Below are 21,971 nucleotides of genomic sequence, written 5' to 3' on the forward strand. Positions count from 1 at the left end.
CTCGATCGTTGATTGATCTGGTTTAAAGCAGAAAAAAGAAGTACCTATATATACTGTTTTCAAATCAAGCCCAAGAATTGCAAAGTATACTGATAAATTGATAAACAACAACCACATCACCCTCCAGTTCTATCCTCACCTTCATCGCCTGCAAATCAATCACTTGCAAAAATCGTATAATACATTAAGAATAACCCCCTGATCCACCCGTAGCTCATGATATATTCCTTCTTGTAAATCAATATGCTTATTGCCCAAACGCCTAGCTTAGAATTTCGCTTATTTCATATCCCAATTGCTTATCCATCATTGCCATATATTCATAAAATGCAATAATCACATAACGACACAATCCTTCTGCCTTTCTGGCTGTTGAGTGGTCGGTAGCCCTTGAGTTGGAGCTTGGATCCTGCGCCCAGGAACCTGATCTATGAGTGTCTGACTACCCCTTCTAATGCCACCATAGGAAGCCGTATTGCGGCGAGCTGCAGCATTAGCTGGAGGAAGTTGCTGACTGTTAACGGATTCTGTATAAGCACTTGTTCTCCGGCTTGGATCTGCATTTGGATGTGCAGGATGATTATCTGGAGGCTGGTAAGCCGGTTCGGTAGCAGCTTGCTCGTATGTAGGAGGTGGTGCATCGATACCTGCTTCTGGGTCGACGGCGGGAGTTGCAACATTACTGTTGCGAGGTGGAATTGCGGGACGACCTCGAATGCTAGTACTACCACGAATTGACCCTCCTCGGACTGGTACATTGACTCCACGGCCTCTGGTACTATTACCCCGCCCATTACCACCCCGCTGGCTAACAGGGGCATTGCTACTATTGTTGCTACTCCCCTGTTGCTCGATGAACTGCTGTGAAAGCACCGACTCTCTTTGCCTTCGTGCGGTTTCATTCCGATTACGCTCGTCCTCTTCTTCCTGCAGTTGCAGTGCTAAGGCGAAATCGTGATCTTCCTGTTCTGTGTTCGTACCTTGCTCGTGATTCTGTGATTCTTGTTGATTCTCCAACGACGCATCATGTGAAGTCTCAACTCGATTATTATTTCTACGACCAGTGACTGTAGTCCAATTACCTTCTTCATTCCCCTGGGGTAATGTGGAAGGTCCACCGACTAAACGAAAGTCGCCAGAATAGAACTCGGCCCTTTCTCCATTAACATCAATAAGGCCTTCCCATACAACTTCCGCATGTCCTGCGTAACCAGAATCTGTCACGAGCTGCAATAGTTGAAGAGTTGTCGGATGTTTGAAAATTGTGGAAAAGTGGTCGTTTCGAAATAGAATGGCTACAGCACCCGGACTCATCGACTCAGTTATAAGATCTAGGCCGTGAGCTGTAAGCTGAGTTGCTGCGGATATGAAAAAAGCTTTGATAGTTGAAATATCCTCTAGGATCCCTTGTTCCTCGAAACTGAGGCCTTCAGCAACTAGCTTCTCTTCTAATTCCTCTTCATGAAACATCAAGTTTTGTGCGTCTTCATACGATTTAGCGGATCTTTTGAGTGCCATGTAGGCAGGCGATTCTTCCTCGGGGAGCCAACCATGAATCAAAGGTATAGAGAAGGTACCGTATAATTTCATTTCACGAGTCTCCTCAAATGTACCCGGAAGCGAGCTATCACGCTGAGCTGGATGAATGTGTAGCATTGAGTTTCTGGGATCAATCGCTGACTGGGTAGAGTCAACGGGGAAGAAGAGAGGATTAACGTTCATTCCAGTATGGAGTGTTAGCAGAAAGGAATAGAGATCGCCCACGTCTGGAAGCTCTTGTGCAGCATCTCCGCGTCGCCCGGACATGAGTTCATCAAAAACTGCATCGAGCAGTAATCCGAGACTGACTTGCTCTCGCGACCGGAGTGTCTCCACTAGAGCGGTTTCCAAATTTGCGGGAGTCGATAAAGTCAGAGCATTCACAAGAGCCAACAGAGGGCAAGGTCCATTGGCATTTTGTACCAGAATAGGTGATATTCTGGGGTTATGTTGGGCATTGATGTCATGCCAAGATATTTTCTTAATCTCGTACGTCTCTTTCTTCTGTCCTAGAACAGCGGCTGATGTGCCAGGTGTCGTAATCGGTGTTGCACTTGTGTTTGTCGCATCTAAAATTGGGCGCGGAGGCTGAGGAGGATTTTCTTGAGCATTTCGCGGTGGAAGCGCTGGAGCAATTTCTTCAGAGGGTATTCTAGAAATCTCTGTGCCATCTGCTCCGACTACTCCGCTTTGCTGAACATTCTCCGGTATGGTATCGTGATCAATTAAATTCCACCCTTCGGCAGGAGAATCAGAGTACTGTGTGTTCTCAGAGGGCTGAACTGGAATCGTTTGTGACTGGTTCGAACTTTGGCCATGAGTAGAGTCCCATGCATGTTGATCTTCCAGTATCTCCTGCGTTTCGTGCGTAGGTAATGTCGACTTTTTGGGGCTAACCGGCGTTCCTTCTTCCCCTTCACCCTCGTCATAATCATCCTCATCCCATGCTGGAGATTCAGGTTCATCAATATCTACCAAAACTGGTTGTTGCGAATCTTGGGACAAGCCGGAAGAGTTAACGGTATTTGGGGGATTTGCGCCTGACCAGGCTTCATTTCCGGAATCCTCGGGTTGAAGGCTGGATGTTTGTAATGGCAGCTTTTCGTTCGGGATGGGTTGCCAAGGGTTTGTGTCTTGTCTAGACACTCCCATGCTCGAAAATTGTTGAGTTACTATGAAGAAGATTAGTACAAATTGTCCGGTTAAATGGGCGCTGACAAACCTTGGGATATTGGAGGAGGAGGAGGTGGTGGTGGATAATCCGGCTGTGTGGGCTTCTCTGTGAGCTCATTCCAGATATCTGCACTACTTTCCTTTCCATCGGATACTGCACTTTGCGAACTTTGGGAATGCTGCCTTCTTAAAAATGGGTTTGTGACTGAGGAATTGGGTTTTAGCGTATCCTGAGAAGGCTTGGGAGGGATTGTCGATGGCCCAACTCTTAAAGCGTGGGGAAGGCTTTTGGGATCGGGATGAGAATGCTCCTCTTCATCCCAAACATTAGGCTCTATATTATCTGCAGAATGATCGTAAATCGCATTGTGATTCCTTCCGGGGCGGGGGATATGATGTGGATCCGAAGATCCTGGGGAAATGGGGTATGGCGGCGAGGTGTTGTTGGAAGGGATGCTGGATTGGGGTACGGGCTTTCGAGTGACCATTGTGAGTGACAGTTCTTAGATAGCAAGAAGTATTATTCAGAGCGGGGTGAAAACTTGTTTCTGTTGATTGAATATCTGGGGTAAAATTGGTATTTTGAATTGCTCAAATATCGGTATCAGCGAACCATGAGGTCATAACCAATTCAAAGCAAGACGAGAACAGAATGCAACCACAACTCTGCCTTTGAACTTGTCTGAGAAAGCCTATAGATTTGTAAGAGGACACAACCAAGCTCCCTTCAAAGGGGTTGAAAGTAGAAACCACTCGTATGTTTTGAATAAGACTTCCAAAGGTCGATTGCTTTGAAAGACTATCAATGGTACCGATAAGTAACTAGCAATAAGATGTGTGGGTATCGTATCCGTATCTGCGCTCTTGATGTGGAATGTATGCGGCTGGGGAATTAATTGTGTTGAAGCAATTGCGACAAAACTTGATGCTTCTTTCCCACAAAGGATGAAGTAAAGATAGTTGACACAGTAGAATTTATTGGTGACAGTGAGCTTTCATTCAAATTACATGGTATTTATCAAAAGGAATTGCTTGCGTGTCTTGAAGCTTACTGCTATGGATTGCCCAGAAACTTGGTAGTCCAGTGTGGCTTAGACTGTGGCTATATGACGCCACACATAGAAGGCTGAAGCAGTCAGTCCACGTCTAGTAGATAGTTTAGCCAATGATATGAAATCTTATAGAGAAGAAAAAATTAACTAAACGCAAGGCTACCAGATTCATTTGAACTCAGAAAATAAATAAATATCGATTGATAGACAATAATAACAATCAATACTCAATTGCATATACATTGGAATACCTCTGCTCAAGACAGTGTTCTTATCATTCAGAATATGCACAACTTGGTCAAAGCAAATGCTTGGGTAGCACTAAGACTACCTTCAGATAACCTCAAAGTCTTACAAGTTGTTCCAAATACGTGAGTGAGTTTCGATAGCGTTGGCGGAGAATTTTCTTCTGTCACAGCTTTCTCGAATTGTGATAGGAACTTCTTGCTGATAATTTATCCAGTCCAATCTCACTGGGAAAATATGGTACATTTCCGAGCAATCTCATAATTGATCGTCCCTACAACCTCAAGTACGAACTTATCGACCGACAGAAGGATCAAAAATACTCGGATCTGAGGATCGTACCTGCTTCCGAGATCCATGCCGACACCATAGCAGAAGAAAATGCAGCAGCGAATCCAGTTCCAGATGAAAATGTGATAATTGGAGGGGATGGGGTCGAATTCGAACTTGTTGGAGAAAATGGCGAAGTTATTATGCGCTCGAATCGCGAAACTATTGATGACTCTGCCAGACAGACTCTAACTCAAGAGGAAATTGAAACCTTAAAAAGAGACGGCGCAGCAGCAGGAAAAGATCTAATTGCCAAACTAATGCTATCGCATACTGCCCTCGACGAAAAGACGACTTTCTCGTTAGCAAAATACAAACTGCTGAAAACTAGGAAATATCTGCGGCAATTCACAATTCTACCAATGGATGTGGCAATGATGGATTACTGGATGATGAAAGAGAAAGATGCTAGCAAGATCATGGAATGCAGAGACGAAATGCTCGCTCTGGCTGGCAGCTGGGCAAATGTACATTTCTCCGAGGATCCAGAAAGCGAGCATACCGACGACCCTCTCAATACAAGTGGTGGCGGGCGACTATTAGTTGTGGATGAGACTGGTGGTTTACTGGTTGCAGCTATGGCCGAGAGAATGGGCCTCCTGTACCCAGAAGAAGATCAAGATTTACCCACGGAATTCACAGGGGCGTCAGAAGAAGCCCAAGCTGATAAAGAACCAGCTCCTCGACACCAGCACGATCGTCCATATCGACCTTATGCCAGTACTAATACCTTGACTCTGATACACACCAACTCCCAACCCAATCTTTCACTCCTAAAATACTTCAATTTCAATATTGATAGTCCTGCAGCATCACACCCTCTGACTAGACGACTCCTACCTATATCCTGGCTTCAACTCATTTCGCCGGAAAGCGATAGCCTGTATTCATCTCCCCCTCCTTCAGCAACTCCAGAGGAGTTATCAAAATGGAGTTCTGGCAAGAGAGGAACCCATTACAGAAAGAAGCGTCGCTGGGAGAGAATTAGACACATAGTGTCGACTACACAACATGGCGACTTCACCGGCTTAGTAGTAGCTTCCAACATGGACCCTATATCTATTATCCGCCGCACCATTCACCTCCTACGACCCAGTGCCACCATTACCATATATTCTCCTACCGTTGAGCCCCTAGTAGCCCTTGCAGATCTTTACAGCACGAGCAGAAGAACAGCATTCATACAATCGCCCCCAGAAGAGTTGAAGGGATTGTCACAAGCAGAAATAGCCACATGGCAAGGAAATGAAGATTTCCCCCTCAATCCCTCGCTTATTTTAAATACATCGGTACAGAGCTGCAGAAAACGCGAATGGCAAGTTCTACCAGGAAGGACTCATCCTTTGATGACGAGTAAGGGTGGCGCTGAGGGATATCTGTTTACGGGAACGAGAGTTGTTCCCGCGGAGGGAAAAGTATCGGCCAGGGGGAAGTTTTCGAAAAGACCGAAGGTGGTTGAAGGAGAGAAAACGAGTACGGGAGCTACGGATGATGTTGAGGGGAGTGCGAATAAGAAAATTAAACTGGAACCCGGAAGTTTGAAGGCTCAAACGAATGGTGATCAAGATGTAAATATGGGAATATAGATCTAGACTCCAATGCAATTAATTTGTCGTAGTTTTCTTGCACTGCACGCATCTAGTTGAAGTATGGAATCGATATTGGATTCGGTAAAGTAGTCTGGAAGATTGGTGAACTTTGTCTGCCTATCCCCTTTCCTCTTGGTCAATCACCTCCACTTAGCTTCGTTTCCTAACCACAACTATATCTTTGTATCGCCCATAATAACACCGCCAACTCCCTAACAAATGCATGCTTCCAACTTGCAACGTCATCTTCTTATTTTTAAGCAGCCCATATCATATCTACAGATCTCCTCACAAACTCTTTCCCATAAACTTCCTCTTCGTGAAGCTCAGCCACCATTTACTTGGCATCCTATCCTCAGTATCATAAATGCGTGCTAACAATCTACTTGCCAATTCCTGACGCACTTGTCCTAGATACTGTCGGAGGGTTTCGGCTTCTTGTCTTGAAGCGGGTGCTTCGAACATCTATTTCAGAGTACCTGTTAGCTTTTCTCGTTTCATTCTGACTCCTATCCCGATTCCCAATTCCCCATCCAAGCCCACATCTAGAAACCCAACAGCAGAAATAAAACGGAAACCAAACCCACCTGATTCAAAGGAAAGCCTGGCTCTCCGGGAATGGCAAAATTGCTATCCAGCGCAATATTCTGAACCTCCTTCTGCGCCTCCCTAAACTCCATCTTCGGTCTCACCTTCCCAATGCATTCGCTAACCCACAAAATTCCATAAATCAAAAGACGATCTGGGGGTCCTTGGATTTCAAAATTGCGGAAAAATGTGTTGGCGCGAAAGAGCGAAAGTACTTCGTCTAATGCATCGTAGGATTCGGAATCGGGCTCTGGGGAGAGATGTGCTGGGAGAGAGGGATCGAGAGGGAGTGTGTAGGCGGGTCCACGGACTTTTGTGCGGAGGGGAAGGAGAGGGAAGTTTCCAATTAGGTGGAGAGGAGTGGAGGAGTCTTCGTTGAATATGCTGTTGTAGGCCTAGGAGAGGTGGTGTATTAGCATTGTCCAAGGTATGACGAGTGAGGTATTTGAAGATTAGAGCGGTTCTGGAATGTTTATCTCGAGATTGTATTTTGATTGAAAGAATTAAATCATAGAATTGTATCTAATACTTACGGGCATATTGAACAGTTTGCGATTGGAAATATGAGAAAGGGTATACGAGTTGTTAATGTAGAGGGGCTCGAAGCTGTGTCAGTTCAAGGAGAGGTGTCGGCTGGTTAAGCTATCTTTTGGCCTGAGGCTGACGTAGCTACGCTTTTGATCCACCTTGCTGCGGAGCTGAACGACAACTTTAGATCCACTTCAACGGCTTCTCATAAGCGCATGAATTTTTTTGAAAGACTCTTGTGAGTGAAATGTCTTGGAGCATTTGATCAAGTTTCCATTGCAGTCTGGAGTTATCCAATTCTGGGAGTGGAAATGGGAGTGGTAAGTTCTACTGTCGTCTCTCTTGCTATTGCTCAGCATGTAGTGCTTAACCTGGCGCCTGGCACCGGCAATCTGATTTTGGACAGTTTGTTCACTGCTATCAATACCTTCAATCCAAGCATACTTGTGAGCTTTGTATTCCTCTTATAGTTCTATAGGATAGGAACAAGTCTGTCTATCAGCCCTTGAAGTGTTGACATGCGCGAGATGCTGGAATTTTCACGAAAAGCTGGAGCCTCAGTGGAGGAAGATTTCAGTCTGTCTCAACTGTCTGGAAAAGTTTTCCATTTAGATATGCGCGAAGTTAAATCGTTTAAATATATGTATCCTTACCATTGAACCTTGTCCATTGCAATTTGAATAGCCCTTGGTTCCGCAGGAAGCGACTAGGGACCTTTGCTACAGAGTGAGCGCTCACGTCGATTAGGCGACGAAATATAAATAGGAAGCGTTCTTAAGAATGAATGCGTGTGTTAGTTTTCGAGTTAAAGTTGAGGTCGAGGGCTAGTATATGTTACCACAAACCCTATTTCGGTCATACTTCTAGTCCCGGGTGATTTGGGCTAAGAAAGCATCGATTTTACATTTCCGCTTTATTCTTGTGCATGGATTTCTCATTTTGCAATCGGATTATCAACTTGAAGAGTTGAGTAACTCATTAGTCTACACTGAAGTCAGGTTTATGTCCTTCCTTAAGAAATGACATTATTTGAACACTATCCACAGATGGATTGTTTGAATCAATGGCCATCTAATATTGACAATAGTCTAAGTTTTAGTGTTTTTCTTCTCACAATCTAAAGTCTGTGGCCGGACTTGTGGACACCGCAAACACATCTAAGATTTCGAGTCATGGCACCTTTTGGTGCTGAGCAGTAGATACTTTGATATCGCATCCCATCTCATGGTCAAATATGTGGAACATTTCCTGATCCGACTTCAAATATCTCGCTGCTTTGACCAGATTCATCCAAGCTGACTGGCAACCTGTGTTTCTTCTCGACTCTGACAGACATGCTTGAGATTCCATTAAAATTTGTTGCAATACTTTAAACTGACGAAGGAGCTCGCACCCTCAAATTTTCGCTGATATTTTTACTCTTGCAGTGATTTTTGAGTCTTTTTAAACTTGGGTATCAATGATTGTCCACGGGGTTTCAAATTCTAATATCAATCTTCTGTGAACCCTGTTTATATCTGAGCTAGAGTAACAAGCATCATTATAATACCACAACGAATCCAAGCAAATGTTAGTGTTTATAAATTGAATGGACAGATCAGAGTGTTGTCCTCCAATGATCATCCATTGTTATGTACTTGGAGGTGCATCTGACTTGGGAGAAGGTGCATTTTTTATAATTCAGTGACTCGCAACCCCTCGCTGTTCTACCCTGCTGAAGTTGAAAGATGACAACGGCTTCGTAAGAGTATTCCACACCTGGTGCCAAATAAATGAAATTAATGGAAAGCGTTGCGAAGTATTTCGGATAATTGTTTCCATATCAGCAAAACTTTCCCTGGCAGATTTATCACCATATACGCCATATTTGCTCCAGTTAGTAGACACATGCTATTCTTCGTCTTTCCATTTATTATCATATCAAAGATCATGAGATATCATTATCGCCCAAATGCACATGCTCCCTTTTATCCGCACCCCTGCATAGCACAGATTCCGGATAAAGTGTGAATATACACTTCCCGACGGCTCGCCGGCAAATTGAATTTCGTCAAATGAACATCCGGGGTATGTGGCAACACTGCCGAGAGAACACACCCGCGTGTGGGGCGTTTCAAAGCAAGATTCATGGAGGGTCGCTCAAAATTTGCAATCCCATAGGCGGAGTTTATATGACGACCAATACTCACTATATTAATATAGAGTCGATCTGCTTCACATAGAGACTCCCATAATAGATCAGAAGACGAGTTATTTGCTCCTGTGACCAGAATTTTGATTGCCAATATTTTTGTTATCGCGATAGTTCCATTTGTACATTTGTAAGATTGAACAGCCGTGTTCGGTTCTATCCACCAGGGAAAGAAGGAGAAATCGATGCTTGGTAGTCGAAGTATAAATCGGTCACCAAGTTCCTGGATACAATCCAAGTATACAACCACCAAAGTCTGTTCCTTTAAAACAGTGATCATGTTTTCCAAGCAACTCACAGCTTTAGTCCTCGTCTCAGTCGTAAAGGCTCATGGCACAGTCTCTGGAATTGTCGCGGATGGAATTTAGTAAGATTTTCTCTCTTGAAAAATGCTATATCTCACCAGAAACTGAGCTAACAATATCAAGCTACAATGGATACAATCCAAGCTATCAATATACTTCACCCGCCCCCGTAACTGTTGGGTGGCTGATACCTAAAGACCTCGACAACGGTTTCATCTCTCCGGCTGCGTACACGTCTTCCGACATCATCTGCCACGTTGGCGCAACACCAGCTCAAATCGAGGCTCCTGTCAAGGCAGGTGGAAAGGTTGAACTTCAATGGACACCGTGGCCCGTATCTCATAAGGGCCCAGTCATCGATTACCTAGCCAACTGCAATGGTCCATGTGAGACTGTCGACAAAACAACGCTGCAATGGTTCAAGATTGATCAAGTTGGATTAGTCAGTCCCACGGCAGCGACAAGTGGGTTATGGGGCACTGATGTATTGATTGCCAACAACAACAGCTGGACTGTCACGATACCTTCGAATCTTGCAACTGGCAACTACGTTCTCCGCCACGAGATCATCGCTCTCCATTCTGCCAGCTCTACAAATGGCGCTCAAAATTATCCACAGTGTGTCAGTCTCGCAATCAAGGGTACTGGAACAACAAAACCTGCTGGTGTACCTGCGACTAGCTTTTATACTCCGACAGATCCGGGTATCCTATTCAGTATCTATGGAACTCTTTCGACTTATACTGTTCCTGGTCCTGCTCTCTACAGTGGTGCAATCTCAGTTACGCAAACGCTTCCTGCTGCACCAACCGCTAGCGCAAGTGGAGTTTATACTGTTTCATGATGGGGTTGAAAATAAGTGCTTGGGCTTCGGGAGTGAGGAAAATGTCGGGAATTGATGCTGGTATGATGGGACTTGGGATGTGTTGTATGTTTTGGTGAATGATTGGATTTATATAGCAAAAAATGAAAGATATTCTCAACACATGATGCGCCTTTGAAATTAAACCTCCACCCTGTAAGAATCATTTCCTTATCATGGCATAAATCTAGTCAAAAGAATATGAAGCCATTATTCCAAAGTCTTAGTACGGCGCATCAATCATAAAATGTTTCTAATTCCTTCAAAACTTACTACAGACTCCAACCTCGACCACCCAGCAATGTCGCAAAGTTCCTTCATCACCTTATCAAATGCGACAGATAACCTTAATCGACTATATATACCGCGATAACAGACTCTCCCACATCCAGATCGCAAAGGCGACAAACAGGCTTGTTTGTTCAGGTCAAATGCAGTCTGGTGGTGGAGTGGTAACACGCCTGGTTCGAATCGGAAAAAAATCCCGTCGCGGGGTTTCTCCTCCCGCCCCTCTCGAGAGGGGCGGCAAGGTTTTGCTATTTTTGACTGGTTTTTCCTTTTTGTGCTCCGGCTTAAAAAGGATCGCACTTAGTTAGTTAGTTTCAGGGAAGGGCTTGTTTTTGCCCTCTTTTGGTTGTTGTTGTTGTTGTTATGTGCTTAGCGAGTGGTTGGATTTTGGGTGGGGAGATTAGAGCGAGGAAGTGAATGAGGTTATTGTGGATATTGGAGATGAAGGCGAGGTGGATTTTAGGTATAGTAAGCTTGACAGTGATGAATGGAAGCTGTAAAAGCTGCAAAATATCTAATGGAATGCGCCATGTTATTAGATACAAAAGGTTGCATCCTAAAGCAACTGTTGTCATATTGCCAATTTCTGCCCATTGATGGGCGACAACTTGTGTTGTGAGCTGTTTCATCTTAAACTTTATGGGATCAAAACATATAAAAATCTGCTGTGAATCTGGGCAATTTGCATATCAATGAGCTCAACTTATGTTCATCTGATAGACCATAAGCTTTCTTCGAGCGCGCGGTGTGGCTTCCAGTAATATTTCCAATGTAAATACCATACACTGTCAAGATTCCTGAAATTTGCATCATTATAACTGGAGAAGCACATACATTGGTATAAAAATGCTCATATTTCCCATGCATCATCGAAGAATTCATGTTGTCGGCACTGTGCAAGCGCGGTTTCAAGAAAGGCAATCTGATTCTCCAGATATTGATGCTCGATGCATGCTATCAACTTAAGCTTGAGACCAAAAGGAATCCTCCAGTCACGTAAATAGATACACTACATATGTTTCTTCTCTCTTTGAAGTCATAATCTATGAAAGTGAATTTTTCATGGTGAATCTCCATATCGCAAGCAAACGGCATGCTCTTGAGCGATTAAGAAGACTTCGAGACTATCTTGCAATCGCTGGCATGATTCTAAGCTTCAAACGCAGGTAGCTTCTGTCTCATTTTATTGAACTCTTCTATCTCCGTGACTCTACAATCATTCTGCTTATACAAATTCTAGTAAAATCCACGTGACTATGACCCATTTTCGTGATCTCGGCATGTCTGACTCACACAATGCGGCCTTCCCATCTTCATCCCTTGACGAAATAAACATTTCAACTCGAAAAATAGTAAAATCTGATCAATAAAAGCAACCATGGTCTTTACGCCAACAAAACCGCCCCTTCTCCTCGTCGTCGACCTCCATCAAATTGAGGTCGAGCCGCCATCCTCTTGGGGCCCGCGCTCAACTCCCAACCTCACTTCAAATGTGACCACAATTATCAGTGCCTTCCGCAAGCGATCCTTCCCAGTGATTCATGTCCATCACCACTCGCCTGATCCGAGCGATGAATTGTACCCAATTGAGACCAACGCTAGCTTCATCGCACCACATGCTTGCGCCGTTCCTTTACTTCATGAGCCAGTCTTTATCAAGAACACTGGAAGTGCATTTGCATCTAGTCAACTGAAGGAAAGTCTTCCAGAATTTGACTGTAGAGACAGAGAGATTGTAGTGATTGGCATGGAAGGTGCCAAATGCATAAACAGCACCGTGAGAGGTGCGAAGGACTTAGGATTAAACATGGTGGTTGTCGTAGATGCGTGTGCGTCGTTTGGTATTGATTATCTCAAGAAAGAGAAAACAGGAGCGGAGGAGGTGCATAGAGTAGCGATGGGGATCTTGGATGGTTCCTATGCTGAGCTGATTGAGACGGACGATTTGATCAGAGAATTGGGAAAATGGGACAACGTGAGCAGCATTGACTCTTGAGTCATAAGTAAGCCGATGCTGGATGAGTGAATGTTATCTGATCCGTGACCTTTAGTTTATAGCCACACGCCTCCAGTTCGTCTTACCGTAGAATCTAAAATCTATTATCTCAGTATCAGTAAACAATAACAGGAGTGTGTATCGCAGACTTCTGTATCTATATGGTACTGTACATCCCATAATCGTTGCTCCATCAGCTAACCTTATTTGTCTGCTCAATACTCCCAAAATCAAATTAACCAACATACAACATCAATCCACTAAGGACTTGTTTGGATATCAATTCCGATCAGAATCCGCTAAATTTTCCGTCTTTTTCTATTATAGCAGATTCTGTAATAACAGTTTTTCGCTTCGAAAAAAACAGATTCCTTTTTTTTCATTCTTTTTTTTGTATATCAATTCCAATATAAATCTATAGACAGTAAAAGAAAATAGAAAATATATAAATCTTGAATAAGAAAATTCGAATTTTCAATATACAAATAAAATTCTCAATTTATTATTATCATTTAAAGATTAAAAAAATGAATATAAGAATCATTTTATTTAATCGAAATTAAATATAAATACTGATTTAATAAAAAGAGATTTAAAGTTTTAAGCTTTAAACTATTCAAATTTCAAGCTTTAGACTATTTTTATCAAAGCTTTAAATTATGAAGATTTTAAGAGCCTATAAATCCCTGAATTTTTTAATTGATTAAAAACAATGATTGCTTTTCTTGGTTATCATTTTCAATCTATATTTTCTATTTCTTATACAAATTGATTAGAAACATAATTGAAATATAGGTTAAATTTAAGGTTTTAAAAGATCTATAGAATAATCTATTGATTCACATAACATTATACAAATTTGCGATTTAATATTCGTCAGAAATCAGAAATCTATTGTCAAAAAGAGCGAATTATTCGATACAATCCGATCGGATTTGTACATTCAAACTGGCCCTGAGACAAAATACATTTTAAAGATCATTCGAGAATAGTGCAAGATTCTTGATGCTACATGCGAAGGGTTTTCTCTCCACTATGAACCCCCATGTTTTAGATGTAGAAAGCGACTCCACGCAATCTTCAATGTAGAGAGCGATCTGTATCAAGCGAACTGTCTTTTACTCTCGCTGGAAGACGAATTGTTTGATGCCCTGTATCATATGTTCAAGCATGCTGAGAAACCTCGTCACAACGTCAGTCCTGGAGCTGAAGTTCGTCTACTCAGTGTTAGCTTCAATATGCTGGAGATCGTACTGGTGCCATTACTTTGCGCTTTACTTCATAGGAGCCTCGAACAAGCAGCGACGGTAGTAAATTAATTACGACGCCCACCACAGGAAATAGACGAGAGAGAAACCACATGATGTGGGCTTCGAAATGACGTCTACCTTCTCGACCTCTCCAGGAGCCTCTGAGTGATTTTCTTTGTACAAGTGGATTGCACTATTATCCCCTGGCAATAAAAGTTGAATTTCTTTGGTAGAAGGGAGCCGAGATTGCTCTGTAATAAAATGATTTCCAATGGCCTTCAAGATATCACCTCTTGCATCTACGTCTATTCCACATGATGATAGCGATAGATGGGAAACAGAAGCAGGTAAAAGTTCATTGATGAATATCTCAAAGTTTTTGGGTCCTTGCTTCGCTGAAATGCGCGCTGACTTTGTAGCATGATCACAGATCGCAATTTCCAAAGGCAATTCAAGCTTTCGGAGACACTTAAAGCCACGCATGAACATCTCGCTCGGGGCGGCTGAAATCATTGGTCTGTCTTTGAGTGAGGTGTCCTCAGTGGACGTTGAGGCGCCAATTTTGATAGAAAGTTCTTCAAGATAACTTCCTGTCTCGCCCTCGATTGCTGCGATGAATTTAAAAATATTCCAGACCTCACCGTCGCCTTCCTTCTCAGGCGAATGTGTATATTTAAAACTCCTAAGATGTGGGGCATGTTTGAGGAGATTGGCAATAGCTACGTCATTGATACAGCAGTTTTTGAGATAGATTGTTTCCAGTTTCTGACCACAACGAAAATCCGATATTGATTTTGAAGGGCGTGCAATGGATAAGTCGCCTCTTGCTACGAAGTTGGGGCCCCGGTATGACCGCAAATTTGGTAATGCTAACAACGGAAAGTCTTTCCACCAGTCATATCTGAGTCTGGTGTAAGTTGATATCTTGATCTTAGTAAGTTGAGCGAGACTAGCATCTTCACATAGGAACGTCGACAGCTTGCTTTCGGCAACGATAGCCTCAAGCAGCTTTTTGGGGGCCTCGAGCGGCTGCCAAGGAGATAGCACGAGAGTCTTGACGTTGGGTAACAGTGTCAAGACAAAAGCAGAGACATGTTGTGAATAGTTCTTAGAGAACCGATTCCGTCTCAGATCCGCTTTAATTGAATCATGATATTTCTTCCAGTCCAACCCTGCTTTCTTCAAATAGGGAGAATCAGCGAGAAGCTTTTTCAGAGGCCCATGATGTCTACGGTAAAAATCCTGAACGTAAGAATGATATCTGTCAAGGCCAAAGTCTGCGTGTATAATATAACGGGCAATTATAGGCTCGCTATCGATCCGTAGGATGAGATCCAGCAATGTCTTGATTGATGATGGTCCTAATGCTAGTCTATGATATTGTGACCGAAGCTGATTGTGACATTTGAGGAAAGGTGTGCATAATGCGTGAGTTTCTTGGCAGGTCAAAGCCAGACTCTCAAATCCTTCTGGCAATACAAGCGATACGATTTTATTGAAGATTTCGGTAGGTAAATTGGAGAGCGACATTTTTTAAGTAAAGCTTCAAATTTACAGAAAAGATTTTGTGTGTTTGGGAATATATAAGCCTAGTCTTTGGTCCTGCAGATCGTGTTAAGCGCAGCGCCTAGATGTAATCACGTGACCATCATCTCCGGACTGCTTGTTTGCATCTAGATTACTAATAAGTACGATATGCTAATAAGCCTTCTCACTGTTTTTTCTCCTCATTCGGAGTACTTGAAGAGGTTCGACATAGAATTTATCGGGAATCACTAATCGTTGATCTAAAGAACTGTCGGGTAGAGCAGTATCTTGTGAGCTTGAGATATCAAGCTATCTCGGTACTTCCATAAGATGGTCTCCTGGGAAAAGCCAGCATGTGTGGTCTTTCAATGCTTGACGGAAGCAAATTAGTCGAGAGTCTACTGAGGACCTAGAGTATCAAACGCAAGTTTGGCCACAGACATAAAATGAACAGCTTTATTGTGGAAGACTCGTGTTTTCTGAGATACCACTATGTTGTTGGAGAGTGTGTATATCATTTCACATTAGATTTTACTGATGGCCTAAATTTTGATGTAGTGAAAACATCAATCATCCTGCTCTCTTGTTAAGAAGACTTCTTTTCCGACGCAGTATTATCCAGGAAGGGTGGCTGTGGAATGTTTAGCTTCTCATTATGTGAGCTAGAGTTCCTTTCTCATGATCAGAGATGTCACTGTTGTCCATTCATATATCATTCTGGCTATCAATTTTGGCATTTGATTTGTTACGAATACTTTCGAATAGCTATCTATTTTTGTTTTTGCTAATAGCTAAAGTTATTAACAATTCTTTCAATTTTAATCACATGTTTTCTACAATCCCCCCGTATTAGATACTAATGCTATTCTCGATTGTTCCTGTCTACGTTCAGCCTGGAGTTATGTTCGAGTTCTTTCTCCTCTTGAGAACGTCAAACTTCAGGATAGTCTCAAAGTCATGGTATGGTCAAGCTCTACCTCCTCAACCATATCTACAAGATCCAAAATTGTGGTAGCTCTATTGACTGATTGTTCCCTAGGTCAAAGCAAGAGCTATTTCTACGGCCCTTATGTGTTTCGAATAACCCTAACTCGAAGCGAATGCCATTTCTTTGACACATGTCTGAGAGATGTTGGAGCGCAGCATAGCCAAACTTCCCGCAAACATTACAACGGCTCGGATCGCCGTGATTTCCGCAATCTCTTGTTTGGAGAAAGTAACGTAGGTGAACCATCTTAAGACTCGATGCCCGTCTCTTAGCAATCACTAGTCCTTGAACTTGCTTTATTATAACATTTAACTCCGAATTTGTCAGGCCGGAACAATCGACCCCTAAGTACAGTAGAGAAGAAGGAATCGCGTTGGCCAACAAAAATTTAGAGGAACCCTTGTCCTCGCTGTCCTTGTGGTCTCCAGCACTCGGTATAAGTGCTGACCCATCTATGTAGAGCAATTTCAGGACCTTAAAGTCACGCAACGGTGAGAGATCCGACCCCCTGTAGCTTTCAGGGTTCCAGTTCGTGAACCGTAGCCCTAAGATTTCCAAACGGTTGTTGAGATGGATTAAACTCTTGATTGTATCAGCAATGAATGCATTGACGTCTTTCTTAAACTCCATATCGACGTGAAAATTGAAATGGCGAAGATTTGTGCAGCTGCTAAGCAAAGCGGCAAGATAGCGTCGGGGAATCCAATTCCATTGTAGTATCAAACTATTAAGCTTCGGAATTTTTGGTAGTGTTAGATCCTCTAAAGTTTCTGAGTCCGTCTCGTTAATCGGGTCTTCAACATAGTCAACAAAAGTGTTATCGCATGCGAACTTCCTGAGTGATGGCAACGCGATGATCTTGATCATACAATCGAAGTCCATCAATTGTCTCTCCATATCCACTCCGCAAAAATCAACAAACAATAGATTTCTCAAAGGAACCTCATACGAGCTATGGGTCTCATTAATGGCTGCAATTCGATCAAAGAAATAGCAAAATCGATCAAGCTCACAGCCTGGTTCCCATTCTTCAAAAACAGGAAGTCGGAGGTAGAGTCCAATTAGATTCGGAGCAAGACATAAAGTAAGAGCCATCAGAGCCCAAAATGAGAGGTCTTGTGCAGCCCAAACTCCAAAATTTATTGCCGGCTGCTTCTTGGAAAATAATGTCTGAAGATCCGTCTGATTCAATCCGAGGAATTCAAAACTCTGGTAGTTCTCTGTGCATATCCATTCGTCAAATTGTTCCCTGATTCGAGGGATTAGATAGTTTCCAGAGATTGCTGACACATATCGGACCATGGATGCCAACTCCTCATTTGCAGCGATGGTCTTCACGAAAAGTTTTACTGTTTTGGGATCTTTGGCCAAAAAAGTACAATACAACCTTGGAGTGGCGAGTTCGGACAGATGTTTCGAGCATGTTGTGAGTGGTAGAAGCCATTTATGAAGATTTCCATTGTGGTCCCTCTTTAAACTGTCAGACTCGAGACACACCAAGATCTTTACGAGAAGCTCGTTGGAAAGCTCTGAGAGGGACATTTTGTTCTCTGTGTTTCGTTGCTTGAGATGAAAAAGTGAAGTTACCATTCAAATATGAATTTCTAGCGGGAGGTGATGTTTCTTGAAAGCTGGCCAGGTGAAAAGCTCGAATATTTATTTTTTTCCCAGACACGTAGCTCCTTCTGCACATCCATTTCCCCCAGAATGGAAGGAGAGACATAACTATGCCCTAAACAAACGCACCAGCTCTTTCCTATACAAGTTTTGTTTCACAGTTATTTCTATTCTCACGGTTTCCATGGTATTATCATATTTAAATTATAGGGCAAGTGTATTTTTGATTGTATTTTAGTGTTTTTCAATTACGTCAAGAACGAACATCGACAAAGGAAAGTGCAAACATACCTGTATGAGGACCAGCCTTCAGATCAAGATTCGAGTCTCATGAATCCCTGCTCATGAAGTTCTTGAAAGCATTATACTCCTCGAGTAATTCATAATGCTCCTTCCTCGAGTCTTTGAGTGCCTTTTGTGTGCTTTTTTTAATTTCAAGCGAATCTAAATGTTCTTCTTTGAGGTCGTCAAAGCAGTATTTGCACTCACAGATTTCACCCCCAGGATTATAGTGCTGCCAATTGTCAAGAAGATACCCCTTCTTTACCTTGGTTGGAAGAGAAAGTCTTAAGAGGCCAGGAGTTTGGTGGACCAAAGCTTCGTACTTCTCGCGAAGTTTCTGGTTTTCTCTGTCCAGTGAAACGAGTTCAGAATGAAGAGCATGTTGAACTTTGACAATTTCAGATTGATGTTCTAGCATATACTTGCATCCATGGTAGTTATCGTAGCAGTCAAGTGATCTGCAATTGCTATCGGATTCGTAATCCAATTGGTCTTCGCTAGATTCGAATGCGACAATGTCCGAGTGGTCAACGACACCCGCAATATCTTCATCATTTGACTCGAGATCTCGATCTGTCTCTGAGGTTGGCGTGTTTTCGTCTTCACGTTCGAAGGCAATTTCCGCGATATCCGCGATGGTCTTATCAATCAGATCTATAATTCCATCAATCTCAGGAGTCAGTGGGATTTCCTCGAGTCTATCAACAACTTCAGCAAGGTCTCTATCAATAATCATCAAAATTTGGTCCATGTTAGCGGTTTCAATCGTCTAATCTAAACGATTCGCCGAATTTTTTTTATTGGGATTGAAATGCTATGCAGTAGGTCGAAAGAGGATCGAGGCTGTTGGTACTTGAGTAGAGGGATGAGAGATCGATAGCGAGTATGAGGATCGAATGTTTTTGCTTACGAGGGAGATATTGCATGATCTTATAAATTCAGTGTTACAATTGTTTAGAATCTGTTATTTTGGACCTTTGTGTTGCCCTCCCTGGAGATTCCACACTGCTGAGTTTAGTAAGACAAATTCTTTTATCATCTAGCTTGTATGTGAGCTATTCAATTTTGTTCCACACCATTCGAGCTTTCCTTTGTTGTTGTATTCGGTTTGGAAGAATGCAGGTCAAAAGTTCTTTATTGGGGAGCCGCAATTTTTTGTCTTTATCACAATCCTTTGTCTGACCTTCATCTTTGAGTCTAATCCTGTAGCCGAGACCTCACACTCTTACTCATATTCTATCAAGCAAAAGTATTTGTTTTACCTCCGATCTATCAACAGACTCTCAAGACAAAACTGGATTGGTGTGTAAAATACCAGCAAGCAGAAGAACTTTGCTACACCTCTCAATTTTGCATACGCTTTGCTACGACAATGTCCGCTCTTATCCTGAAAACAATCATCTATTCAATATTTTTATATGCACTCGACTGATAGTCGGGATCAAAGCTATAGTATGTGGGTCACAGAGTATTCGAACTATTGATGCATTCAGCAGGATCATGAAGAAGAGAAACTCTTCCTTACTTAGATGTCTGCGAAGATATAAGACGCCTATATGATACGTTAGCTATGTAAAGAGGTCGCTGCCATTGTCGTTAAAGCGATGCGGCAGAACCATGTGGAGACACATAAACTCTGTTACCTCAGAATGGCTAGCATTTTCGCGACCTCGAATCACACGGCAGTCTTCTTCTCAATACATTCACGGTCACTTTCACTTGACAAGTTTGCATTTTATACAAGCATCTAATTATTTTATAAATTTTATATTAATTCATGAGTTTCAACAAAGAAAAACTAGAAAGAAAACCAAACATATGCGCAAAGACTAGCTTCTACTAATCTCCTATGACTCTATTTCGGAAATTTGAATACTCCTCAAACAAATCCCTATATTGCTGCTTAAATTTGAATAATTCACGAAAAATGCGGTTGACTTTGGCAGTATCGATGAGTTTCAACTCCAAAGCACAGTGAGAACACGAACCACAACGATCGCGAGGTGAATCCGAATCTGCGTCTTGGTAAGATTGAGAATCTCCGTATTGTTCTATGATAGATTCATTTGTTTCAGATCTCAGAAACACGTAATCCTCATACTGCTCCTGGGCATCGTGTGGGCCGCTGAAAACTCGGAATCGCGAAGAGTTGGTGACACGAGCGACGAGGCCTTTGTATTTGTCCTCCAGCTCCGTGTATTCTTCCATCGTGGTTTCGCACTCAGTATTGAATTCGTATCTTTCTCGGTAGAGCGCCTTGCTTCGTCCTTCCATCATCTCTTTGCAGTCGCTGCAGTTGTGACGACAGGGGCATGAATCTTCGGGGTCGTATTCGTAGTTCTCATCGAATGTTTCTGAATTGGCCGAAAGCTTCTTTTGCATCATTGCGAACAGCTTATCGCATTTTTCAAGTAAATCTTTATTCATAACCCTCATGGTATCGATTTGTTGACGTAGAGTATTCTTCGTCTGAACAATCTTGACATGGCAAGCCTCCAGTTTTTCATAGCGACGACGAAAGTGGCAGATTCCGAGAACCAGAGGGCTGGGAAGTTGATAATCGTAGCAGGAATTATCTATGATTGGCAAATCAAAAGGCATATCCGAAAATTTAACACTGAAGCCCGTGAGTTGGTGGTAAATTGTCGAATATCTCTCGCGATATTGGAGATTGTTCTTAGCTAGAGTAACAAGCTTGCTGTACAATATATTTCGGGTCTTGATAACGTTGCAGTGCGCCATTTCCAAAAATCCGAGGCAGCGGTTGCAATAACAGTGAGTACCAGGAATGGAAGCTTTGTATGTATATGCTAAGTAATGCTGAAAGTTGGAGTATTCTGGGACGAGTTTAAGGTCAGTTTCTATCTCCATGCACTCTCTATGAGCTTTAGAAATCACTTTATCGAACGTTACTAATCTCTCTAACGATTCTGTTTCGGCGCCCATACTAGGGTCGGCTTCTCCAGTAGTCATACCTTCTGTATTGGCTAATGTGTTTACTGGCATGGTGGTGTCTTGGGTGTAATCCATTTGAGTTCTATCGCTGGTATCCCAGTCAATCAAAATTGGTGTCCACTTCATCTTGATGATTGTAATCTGAGTCTTGGATGTATAATAGAAGATTCAGATTGAAAAGTAGATGTTTAGAGTATTGAATGAGGATGAGAAGCTGTACTGAAATGGAACACAATTGTCAAAGCAGAAGTATAATATAGTTGAAAAATGAGGTTTATTCAGAGTCTGTTCCAAATATGCCATGCATGGTTTTCTTCCTGTAGAAAAACAAGGATAACAATCTCATTGTTCTCGAGCTTGAGTCCTTTGTCTGGGTTACAAAGCATCTGTCAAAGGAGAAGAAGCCACGACGAAATTCAATGGTCAAAATCCTCTTTTTCGCGAACTTTCGTATCCTATGCATTGAGAACAAACACAAGGAAATACACAATCTGCAACCAAAATGTCATCAGATATACGTTGGGTTTAAAATACATGGATTGCTATGTCAAGAGAAAGATAATATACAACCTCCACCAAATGCCCCTTCAACCAACCCCCACTACCGACAGACTCATCACTCATCACTCATCGACTATCCAGACAACTACCTACACAACCATACA

At 42.5% G+C, this 21,971-nt stretch overlaps 9 protein-coding genes across 9 annotated transcripts; 3 read left to right on the forward strand and 6 right to left on the reverse strand.

The window, feature by feature from the left end:
* Positions 1–336: 336 nt before the first annotated feature.
* EAF01_008226 (uncharacterized protein) lies at positions 337–3,200 on the reverse strand (the record flags this gene model as incomplete). Its single annotated transcript, XM_038916482.1, has 2 exons — positions 337–2,711; positions 2,762–3,200. The coding sequence occupies 2 exons, from the start codon at positions 3,198–3,200 to the stop codon at positions 337–339; spliced, it is 2,814 nt and encodes a 937-aa protein (XP_038767844.1).
* An 849-nt stretch (positions 3,201–4,049) lies between these two features.
* On the forward strand, positions 4,050–5,926 carry EAF01_008227 (uncharacterized protein; the record flags this gene model as incomplete). The annotated part of the gene is made up of 2 exons (XM_038916483.1): positions 4,050–4,135; positions 4,228–5,926. The coding sequence occupies 2 exons, from the start codon at positions 4,050–4,052 to the stop codon at positions 5,924–5,926; spliced, it is 1,785 nt and encodes a 594-aa protein (XP_038767845.1).
* A 291-nt stretch (positions 5,927–6,217) lies between these two features.
* On the reverse strand, positions 6,218–7,056 carry EAF01_008228 (uncharacterized protein; the record flags this gene model as incomplete). Its single annotated transcript, XM_038916484.1, has 3 exons — positions 6,218–6,394; positions 6,517–6,912; positions 7,051–7,056. 3 exons carry the CDS (start codon positions 7,054–7,056, stop codon positions 6,218–6,220), a joined length of 579 nt encoding a protein of 192 aa, XP_038767846.1.
* Positions 7,057–9,514: 2,458 nt separating this feature from the next.
* EAF01_008229 (uncharacterized protein) lies at positions 9,515–10,385 on the forward strand (the record flags this gene model as incomplete). Its single annotated transcript, XM_038916485.1, has 2 exons — positions 9,515–9,603; positions 9,665–10,385. 2 exons carry the CDS (start codon positions 9,515–9,517, stop codon positions 10,383–10,385), a joined length of 810 nt encoding a protein of 269 aa, XP_038767847.1.
* A 1,684-nt stretch (positions 10,386–12,069) lies between these two features.
* Positions 12,070–12,687, forward strand: EAF01_008230 (uncharacterized protein; the record flags this gene model as incomplete). Its single annotated transcript, XM_038916486.1, has 1 exon — positions 12,070–12,687. The coding sequence occupies one exon, from the start codon at positions 12,070–12,072 to the stop codon at positions 12,685–12,687; it is 618 nt and encodes a 205-aa protein (XP_038767848.1).
* Positions 12,688–14,006: 1,319 nt separating this feature from the next.
* On the reverse strand, positions 14,007–15,467 carry EAF01_008231 (uncharacterized protein; the record flags this gene model as incomplete). Its single annotated transcript, XM_038916487.1, has 1 exon — positions 14,007–15,467. One exon carries the CDS (start codon positions 15,465–15,467, stop codon positions 14,007–14,009), a length of 1,461 nt encoding a protein of 486 aa, XP_038767849.1.
* A 988-nt stretch (positions 15,468–16,455) lies between these two features.
* On the reverse strand, positions 16,456–17,994 carry EAF01_008232 (uncharacterized protein; the record flags this gene model as incomplete). The annotated part of the gene is made up of 1 exon (XM_038916488.1): positions 16,456–17,994. The coding sequence occupies one exon, from the start codon at positions 17,992–17,994 to the stop codon at positions 16,456–16,458; it is 1,539 nt and encodes a 512-aa protein (XP_038767850.1).
* Positions 17,995–18,397: 403 nt separating this feature from the next.
* Positions 18,398–19,102, reverse strand: EAF01_008233 (uncharacterized protein; the record flags this gene model as incomplete). The annotated part of the gene is made up of 1 exon (XM_038916489.1): positions 18,398–19,102. The coding sequence occupies one exon, from the start codon at positions 19,100–19,102 to the stop codon at positions 18,398–18,400; it is 705 nt and encodes a 234-aa protein (XP_038767851.1).
* A 1,088-nt stretch (positions 19,103–20,190) lies between these two features.
* Positions 20,191–21,432, reverse strand: EAF01_008234 (uncharacterized protein; the record flags this gene model as incomplete). The annotated part of the gene is made up of 1 exon (XM_038916490.1): positions 20,191–21,432. One exon carries the CDS (start codon positions 21,430–21,432, stop codon positions 20,191–20,193), a length of 1,242 nt encoding a protein of 413 aa, XP_038767852.1.
* Positions 21,433–21,971: the final 539 nt, after the last annotated feature.

This window comes from Botrytis porri (assembly GCF_014898465.1).
Source record: "Botrytis porri strain MUCL 3234 chromosome Unknown BPOR_011, whole genome shotgun sequence".
NCBI classification, from domain to species: Eukaryota; Fungi; Ascomycota; class Leotiomycetes; order Helotiales; family Sclerotiniaceae; genus Botrytis; species Botrytis porri.